Source organism: Mus pahari, chromosome 11, assembly GCF_900095145.1.
Source record: "Mus pahari chromosome 11, PAHARI_EIJ_v1.1, whole genome shotgun sequence".
NCBI classification, from domain to species: domain Eukaryota; kingdom Metazoa; phylum Chordata; class Mammalia; order Rodentia; family Muridae; genus Mus; species Mus pahari.
Genome location: NC_034600.1, coordinates 52,176,770 through 52,185,949, shown reverse-complemented (window position 1 = coordinate 52,185,949; position 9,180 = coordinate 52,176,770). Strand labels below are relative to the sequence as shown.

Genomic DNA, 9,180 nt, shown 5'->3' with positions numbered 1-9,180 from the left:
GCTGGCCTCGAACTCAGAAATCCACCTGCCTCTGCCTCCCAAGTGCTGGGATTAAAGGCGTGCACCACCACCGCCCGGCGTGTGGCTGCTTCTTATTTAAATCTCACTGCTACTCCTTACACTTCTGTCAAACTTCAATATTTTCAGGCATTTTCAAACCACCTTTGCTTGGTTTTGAATAGCCAAATTACTTAATTCTACTCCATCCCTTTAATTCTGTTTACTTTCCGAAAGCTATGTATACATTATTCTGAAACAAATGCTAAACAGAAAAGGAAAAATGTCACGATCCTAAAGTAAGCTCTGACCTAGCTGATTTGAGTGGCCTGACTCAGGGTTAAAACGCAGGCAGAAACCGGAGGCAGTTTTGTTGATCTCTAACCTCGTTATCTTTCCTTGACCACAGAAAATCCTAAGGAATGTCCTGACAGGAACCAATGGCCTTTTCCTCCTCACACCTGTGCAATCTTAATGAACGACAGTGTTAAAGAACTGTAACAGGAGCTGGCTGAGATTTCTAAAGATGTGCTAGTAGATATTTTAAAAGTAATTCCATAAATCAAAGACTTAAAATTGGTTTCTTGTATAACACAATCTGCAAAATTCTCCAAGAGAAAACTTTTTTTTTAAATTTATTTTATGTATGTGAGTACACTGTAGCTATCTTCAGACACACCAGAAGAGGGCATCAGATCCCATTCCAGATGGTTGTGGGCCACCATGTGGTTGCTGGAAATTGAACTCAGGACCTCTGGATGAGCAGTCAGTGCTCTTAATCACTGAGCCATCTCTCCAGCCCCAAGAGAAAACCCTTTATGCCTAAAATACCACAAACAACAATACACACACTAGCATTACACTATTACGATCTTAGCTGATGTTAGCAAGGCACGAGGGCTCATGCCTAGATTCCCAACACTTAGCAGACTGAAAAAGGAGAACTGACCTAAGGGGGGAGATCATCCTGGCCATGTGCAACCCAGTCTCCAAAACAAAAAGCTGAGCATGGTGGCACACACCTTCCACCCCAGCTCTTGGGGCAGAGGCAGGCAGATCTCAATGAGTTTGAGGGCATGTTCTAGGCCAGCTAAAGCTATATATACAATGAAGCTCTGTCTCAAAGCAAACAAAAAGTTACACTTCCATAAGGATCTATAAGTAACTGATGCTTGCTAGAAGAGGTAAAGACATTTTCTTTAGTAACATAGCCACTAAAATAACCCATGTGCCTATAAATAGCCATTCACCCCATGTACCTATGGGCAACCCTAATGAAATTCACTGGGTCATCAAAAACCAAGAAATCAAGCAAAGGTGGGAGAGTAAGAGAAGCTAGCAGGAAGGGGACTGTGACCACAATACACTATATACACTATATACACATAGGACACTGAAGACAATGAAACCCATCCGTATGTATAGCTAATACATGATAATAAAAGTTTAGTCTAAGCATACAGAGTACATCAACTTTAATACAGACAGGACATTTGTCAATGTAAAATGCTGCACTAGAATGGTGGATGGTGACACCTGCCTATGACCCCAGTGCTCAGGAGGGACAACCAAGATCACAAGCCCCGACAGCCTGAGCTCCATCAGACCTTGGCACCTTGTCTCAAACACTGAAGACAAAAAAAGAAAGTTCTTCCTCGAGACTTCTTCTATTAAGGTATATTCTGTACTTAGACTTTACTAGGCTAGGGGTGTAGCTTGCGTAGGCAAGGGCTTGACCAGCAGTGCCAGCACCAGATAAAGCCACACTCAGTGGCTCACACCTGTAATCCTCATAATTTCGAGGTAAAGACAGGAGGGCCAAAAGGTCGAGGACAACCTGGGTCATAGAGCCAGTTTCAAGAGACTGTCTCTTACAGTCACCATTAATTAATTAATTATTAATTAAGGCCCATTTTTATTGTCCTCTAATCTTGTTTTCCAGCATATGCTATGAAACATTTGATTGTTCTCCATGGACTTGTGAAGAAATTTCATTCCCAGTGAAAGATCTAAACAAGGTAAAGAGAAAGGAAATAGGAAATCAAGGGAAAATAAAGGAAGAGACAAGTACATTTATAGAAATTTAGCTAGGGAAGGGCTCTGAATCAAAGATGCTATTATCAAGTTCCTGTGTACCCACCACATTTACAAAAGTACTTATGAATCAACGGAAAATGGTACGGCAGCATGGGTCTGTAATCCTAGCACTACACAAACTGATGGGGGGGGGGAGGCTCAGCTAGGCTACACCATCAGAGTAAAGAAGTTTTGAAAGAGGGAACCTCAACTGAGAGCACGCACCCACCAGACTGGCCTGTGGGCGAGCCTGGGGTACATCTTTTCTCGACTGATGTTTGATGTGGAAGGGCCCAGATCACTATGGGTGGTGCCACCCCGAGGTTGAACAAACAAGAGAGCAGGCTGGGCAGGAGGAGCCAGCCAGTAAGCATCCTCCTCCATGGCATGGGGTCTGCTTCCGCTCCCGCCCTGACTTTCCTCAATGATCGACTGCTACCTGGAAGAGCAAGAAGAAAGAAGCCCGTTCCTTCCAAAGTTGCTTTTGGTCACAGTGTTTCATCACAGCAACAGAAACCTTACCTAAGACAACAGTTGATTCCATTAGAGATCGTGAACCAGAAAAAGTAAACTATCCTCCACTTGCAAAAAGAAAAAAGAAAAGAAAAAAATTCTGGGGCTGGAGAGATGGCTCAGCAGTTAAGAGCACTGTCTGTGAGTCCAACTCCCAGCAACCACATGGTGGCTCATAACCATCTGATGCCCTCTTCTGGCATGCAGGCATACACCCAGATAGAGCACTCATACATAAAATAAAGAAAATCTTTTTTAAAAATCCAAAAGCACACCGTTTGTTTTCAGCCAGCTGAGCCCCTTCATCCTTCAGCTGCTGGCTCCTCTGTTTACAGCCCTCCTGCAGGGTTTCCTTCCTCCGTTTGCTGGCCTGAAGCCAGTTGCCCTCCTCGTTCTCAGCTGCATCCTTCTCATCAGCTGCTTCCGCTTCAAACTGCTGGGACGTGGCCTTGGATACCTTCTCGCCAATTCTCCTCTTCCACCCAAAGGAAGCCATTCTGTAAGATTTCAGAGACATAAACGGCTATGAACATATTCTAATGAGCAGGCAGATGCAGACTACCAGAAGGAGACTCTTAGCGCCTACTTGTGAGCTGAGGGAATAGTCACCAAGGACTACTAATTTCAAAGGTGACATCTGGACACGGCTGCAAACCTCATCTCCTAATGGGCGTGCTGTGATCTTGCAGACAAATGCTGAATCCCAACAGGCCTCTGCCAATTCATACAAAACACATGATACGGTGACGCTTGCTCAAAACACACATGCGATGTGAGTGAGAGGAAGCAGACAGTGAAGAAAAACAAAACTGTTTCTTCAAGAATGAACCAATGGGAGAAGGGATGGGACGCAGGGGAAGGAAAGGTGGCAACCCAGCCCTTAGGTTAAGAGACTGACAAGACAAAATGGAGCATAGTGTGCTCTTCCCACTCCTGACTTTAAAACAACACTAAAAGGGCATTTAAGAAAAACTAAAACACAATGCAGACTAGACAGACAACAGTACAAATAAGCCACTCCTGGATTCTAGTGGGCTTAATAATTGTAGGGTTCAACTTCAAAAAACCTTTTCCTTTAAGAACAGCAATGTATTGGCTATGAAACTATGTAATACCTAGAAATTCTTTCAAAGTCACTGACAGTAAGAAATGGCATGGAGTGGATGACAGAGCTCACTTCAAAAGTCAATGAGGAAGCTGGGAGACAAGTATAGGCAACTCGTGCCTCTCCTCCTTTCAAAAATACTGAAATTCTCCTTAATGTAAGTTCTTTGTGCTTTGAGTGGTTTTTGTTGTCTTTTGGAAACAAGGCCTACTATTTATACATACAGCTGTCCTGAAACTCAGAATTACAGCTCAGAGTGGACTCTAACTCATTATCCTCCTACCTCAGCCTCCCCTATGCTAAGATTACAAGTGTGTGCCACTACACCTGACTACAGGAGAGTTTTAGAAGGTTTAAATACTTAATGACTCAACACAACTATTAGGAAAGTCAAAAATAAACAATATAAAATGGCTTTATGGGCCTAGCATGATAGGAGAATATTAAGGAAAAGGAGTAGCTGATAGAACAAGGGGGACGCTGGAAGCCTTCAGCAGTACTTAGCAATAGGACTAACTACGAAACCCAGTCATTCATGAACTACACAGCTGGGCTTTAAGATACGTGAGACTCCGTACAATTGGGTATGATATCTTAGATGCCGTGTGCATTCAGGAGCATGTAAGGTTTCATCTGTTCTTAAAGGAATCTGTAACCCTAAGGAGACAGCAATGAACTGAGGTCTTTCTGAAATCATCAGACAATAGGCATTATGACAAGGAGGAAGTAGGGAAGACAGCAGTGAGTGTCAGGCAATGCCAAGTTCATCACTGATGCACATGGCTGCAGTGGAGTACAAGTTCCAGGAAGAGAACAGCAACATGTGAGGGAGGCCATCAGTCCCTCCCACAGACAACCCCAAGGCCCTACCAGAATTGAGGAATTATAGGTCACAGGCCTGTCATTGAACAAGAGAAAATGTAACAGATCACAGCAATCACAGAGTATCAATCACAGGCTGATGTAGGCAAACCATGTGCTCTCCAGAGAGCAGTGAGTTTTGGAAAATCCTGGGTACAAAATAGAGTATAAACTGTACTACGGAATGAGGACTATGGAAGCTTCCTCCTTGGCCTCATCATAACACAAGGAAATGTATTTCCTCTGTCTGAAAAATTACTATATATATATATATATATATATATATATATATATATATATATCTCACCATCATCCCAGGGAAAAACAAGATGTGTAAAAATGAAAGTATGGCTGCTATGGATCACAAATCCAGAGGCATTGAGTGAAGACAGTCTGGGAAAATGGATGCTTAGAATACCTTCAAAGGATACTAGAATGCAAAAGAAGGAGGAAGAAGAGGGAAAAGAGGTGGCAGCGGTGGTGGTGGTGGTGGTAGCTCTCTTGTACTTATGTCCCTAAAGGTAATAAGAACATGGAACTTGCATTCTACATTACTAATGTGGGGCATCAGACAGTGTAACAGATCTATTAATAACAGAAGACCTGGTGTGCTTACTGAAGGCAAGTTCATTTTAAATCACTGGAAAAATCTGTCAGCCGTGAGGAAAGGATGAGGCCAAGAACAATGAGAAAACGAAAGTTAACAAATCACTGAGATCCATACCACACTCCCTATCTCCCAAGCTAAGCCACTGCTGTGAAGTGCTGAGGACACAGAAGGGTTAAGTCTCAGAGGGTGGCTCTCCGCAGGTGGTGCCCTCTGAGGTGTGTCCTGTGTCCTTCCCCTCCACATTTCTAAAGTTCCCGAGTAGAGTCCAAACAAAACTAGGGATTTTATGTCCCCAAATTTCACAATACTAGGGAAAGTAGGTTATAGCCATCTACTCAACATAAAGGGGAAAAAAATGAATAAATGTATGCATCTGAGAAAGATGAAAAAAAAACTTACAAGTCCTTGTGGAGATTAGAAAAGACATTATAATGAAGAAACAACAAGCAGCATCAAGGGCCTACTAAGGTGAAAAAGCAGGAAAGTGTTACCAGTTTATAATACCAAGTTTGTATTTTCTCCCAAACTGCCTGTGGACAAGGAGACTGAACTCAATTACAGTACTGGTGAGTGCTATCAAGCGTGATCCAAGGACCTGTCAGACAGTGCACACTAGTGTCTTCATGAAAGTGACCTTTAGAGAACAGAAGTTGGCCTGGCGTAAAGGAAGGAAGGACTCCTGGCATGTGTGAACATCTTCCCCAAGGAAAATGTAAAGCTCTGATTTGATTCTGAATCTTAAATGCTACTGGGGAGAAAATACAGACAGTAGTCAATTAATGATCCTGGATTCCCCTTTTCGGTGATTAAAATATCCTAAAATCAATTGGTATAATGGCACGATTTTGTGAACAGCAGTAACGGTTACTGAGTCACACAATCTATTCGGAGGAGTTGTATAACACCACTTACATCTCAACTAAACTGTTTTCATCTTACGCTATGACCTTCTTGTGCCTCTAGGTTATGCTTCTAATTAGTAATCACTAAAACCGCTTGCAGAAGGAGCTTTGGTTGATCTGTACTTGGATGGATAAGACGCCAAGGTTCTAAACACTTTCCGCCGGGATAACATCAAGTGGGTAAATCACAACTGTCCAGGTTTCGTGCTAATTCTCATCTGGAGTTAAAAAGTCTACATGCGCTACAGATGAGTGGCATTAAGATTCTAAACAATGACACATGGACTCTAAAATCACGTACGACGCTCTCCACCGCAATCGCTCGACTTGACACTTTACCCGGCCATAAATAAGCTACGGTGCTTGCCACAGAGTTAAAAAAACATCCTCTGGAACTGACTGCGTGAGAGGATGCGGCCACCCAAGATGGAAAAACACCGGCCGGAGGTAGAGAATCACAACCACCACCCTCCGAACAAGAGAGACGAAACCGCAGGTGAAGAATAACAGACACGGATTGCCTCAAAATGCTACCCGAGGAGGATCCAGGATTCAAAACTGGCCCCTGCCTCGGCTGCCATGAAAATGAGCTCCGGCCATAGCAGCTCCTCCGGCCGCCGGGCGGGCACACACAACCCTGCCACCGCGCCCCGTGCCCAGGACAGAGGCACGCCCCAGGGCTCTGTGGACCTCACCGGGCCACCCTCGCCCCTCTCTCCCGCACGCAGCACCCTCTCCTCGGCCGTCTACCGCCTACCCGCAGCCAGTTACCTGAAAACCACTCCGTGCTGCTGTGTTTACATTCCACGTGCCCTTTGGCACCGGAAGCGGAAACTATCCTGACGGGATTCTAATCTGCCTTACCCTCCTGTGCTTCCTAATTCTTTATTTTTAATAAAGCATGAAATCATCCTGGGACGTACTATCAGTCCAGCAAAGCAGACAGAAGAAAAGAAGACTTTCTTACCCGCCAGCGCCCTTCTGCAAGACCACTAATCCCAGAAGCCACTGCGGCGCCCTAGGAACTATGGGATTTGTAGTAAGGACACCAGACCTAAGCGCCCTCTAACTGCAGCCGGCTGTGCTTTGCAATACACACAGTCCGCAGGTTAAAAAAAAAAAAAAAAGTGGCTTACCGCCTAGTCTAGCAGGCCTAGCCGCTGAAAGTGTGAGATGCAGAAGAGGAGGGGAAAAAAAAAAAACTGAGCTGAAATAAGTGCAAAGGGGAGCTATGCTGGCTTTTTTTTTTTTTTTTTTTTTTGTCAACTTGACACAAACATAGACATAGCTATGGAAGAGGGAATCTTAACTGATGCCTATAGGGAAATCTATGCGGGCATTGTCTTGATGAGTGATTGATGTAGGAGGACCCAACCCATTATAGGCGGTGCCACACCTTAGGCAGGTGGTCTGGCTTACCATAAGGGAAGCAAACTGAGCAAGCCTAAAAAAGGACCAATTACTGCCCTGCTTGAGTTCCTACCTTGATCTCCTTCTATAAAGTGGAACTAGAAGCTGATATAAACCCTTCCTCCCCGATGACTTTGGTCATGGTGTTTTATCCCAGCAACAGAAACCTTAAGTAAAAGCTGATCAGGGAGGATCGGGGCTGAAGTGCAAACTTCCTGTGGGAATCCACAGCAGAGCCTGAAAGTAGCCCCTGTCACTTCTTCCAAGTAGATTAGCAGGCTGATGTTAACACTGGGACACACTGAGGGAATTGTGTAGCACATAGCTGTGCTACACAAAGCAAGATCGATTTATGGAGACTATGATTTTTCAACGCGCCACAGCATGTCTTACTGGCTAGTTATTTGTTGAGGTAAATTGATAAGTTATTTCTCTGCAGGTAAAAAGAGCCAATTCAAGCCAGATTAAAATATATACAATTGCAGGTTTATTAAGAAGCTGCTCTCGGGCAGGTGAGTTCACTGGCCCCCAAGGAAGGAGGCCAGAAAAGGGAGAGAAGAGGAAGAGCCCTCAAGCTGAGAGAAGGGGGTAAGGGGGCTGGGAGGGAGAAAAACAAAATGTCTAGGTTATATAGCAAAGATCCTTTGGGGGAAGGACGTCCAGGCCCTGTGCTGAAAATTCAGGGTCGGGGGCCAGTGTATACTAGGGACTGAGGGATGCTGGGAGAACCTGGAGGCCAGGTCTGCTTTGGTATGTAAAATATGCACTTCGGCTGTTTGTTCTGGGTCTGAAACCAAACAGAAACATGGTAGGATGCTGAGAAACCGTTAGTAACACTACACACACACACACACACACACACACACACACACACACATGTATGTCACCAAAAGGACCACCAACTTCTTTCTCTCCAAAATGTCAAATAGTCCCTGAAAGAAAACTCTTACCCAACGCTGGCATTAAAGTCACTGATGCTGGCCCCGAGCGATGGCTTACTGCTCTTGTAGAGGACTTGGGTTCAGGTCCTACACTCAACATAGAGACTGAAAACATCTGTGACTCCAGTTACAGGGGAGCTGTTGCCCTCTTCTGACATCCACAGATACCAAGTATTAGAGGCCCTTCCATACCCAAAACTCGTACATATTGCCATTTTTCACAGAAGTGAATATTGGTGCTGGCTGTTAAAATGCCACAGTGGATTTGAGGTAATGATGGCAAACTCTAATGGTAGTGATGTAGTCCTCTGTCACACCATTACAGTGAAACTCTGGAACACAAGTTTCTCCTGAGGTGAGACCTAGCTATGTCCAGGCTCACTTTAAGAAGTATCATTGCTTCATCAAGGGCATTTCTCAACGATGACATTCAAATTTCTATGATACCAAGTGCTTCTGCTGCTACGGAAGTGTGACACCTCTCAAAAAAGTGAGTGAAAATTCCACGATGAGGGCTAGACAGAGAGTCCAGCAGTTAAGAGCACTGGCTCCTGCTCTTCCAGAGGACCAAAATTCAGTTCCCAACACCAACATCTGGCAGCTCACAGCCTCTGTGTAATTATAGCTCTGGGAGTTTCCAACCCCACGTTCTGGCCTCTGCAAATGCCTGCACATACACACATACACATACATAAGAATAAAATCAATTATTCTCTCTCTCTCTCTCTCTCTCTCTCTCTCTCTCTCTCTCTCTCTCTCTCTCTC

The 9,180-nt window shown here is 44.4% G+C and overlaps 1 protein-coding gene across 3 annotated transcripts in view; it reads right to left on the bottom strand.

Annotated features, from left to right (window-relative positions):
• Ttc33 (tetratricopeptide repeat domain 33) overlaps window positions 1-7,108 on the bottom strand; it is a 35,533-nt gene extending 28,425 nt beyond the window's left edge. The window contains exons 1-2 of one of the 3 annotated variants that reach the window (XM_021208603.2): window positions 7,032-7,108; window positions 2,862-3,083 (exon numbers count right to left, since the gene is read on the bottom strand). In XM_021208603.2, coding sequence (XP_021064262.1) covers window positions 2,862-3,082 — 221 coding nt within the window. In that variant the 5' untranslated portion in view covers window position 3,083; window positions 7,032-7,108. Of the gene's footprint in view, window positions 1-2,861; window positions 3,084-6,835 lie in introns of all 3 variants that reach the window. The other 2 variants (XM_021208602.1, XM_029544138.1) reach the window with 2 other exon arrangements.
• Window positions 7,109-9,180: the final 2,072 nt, after the last annotated feature.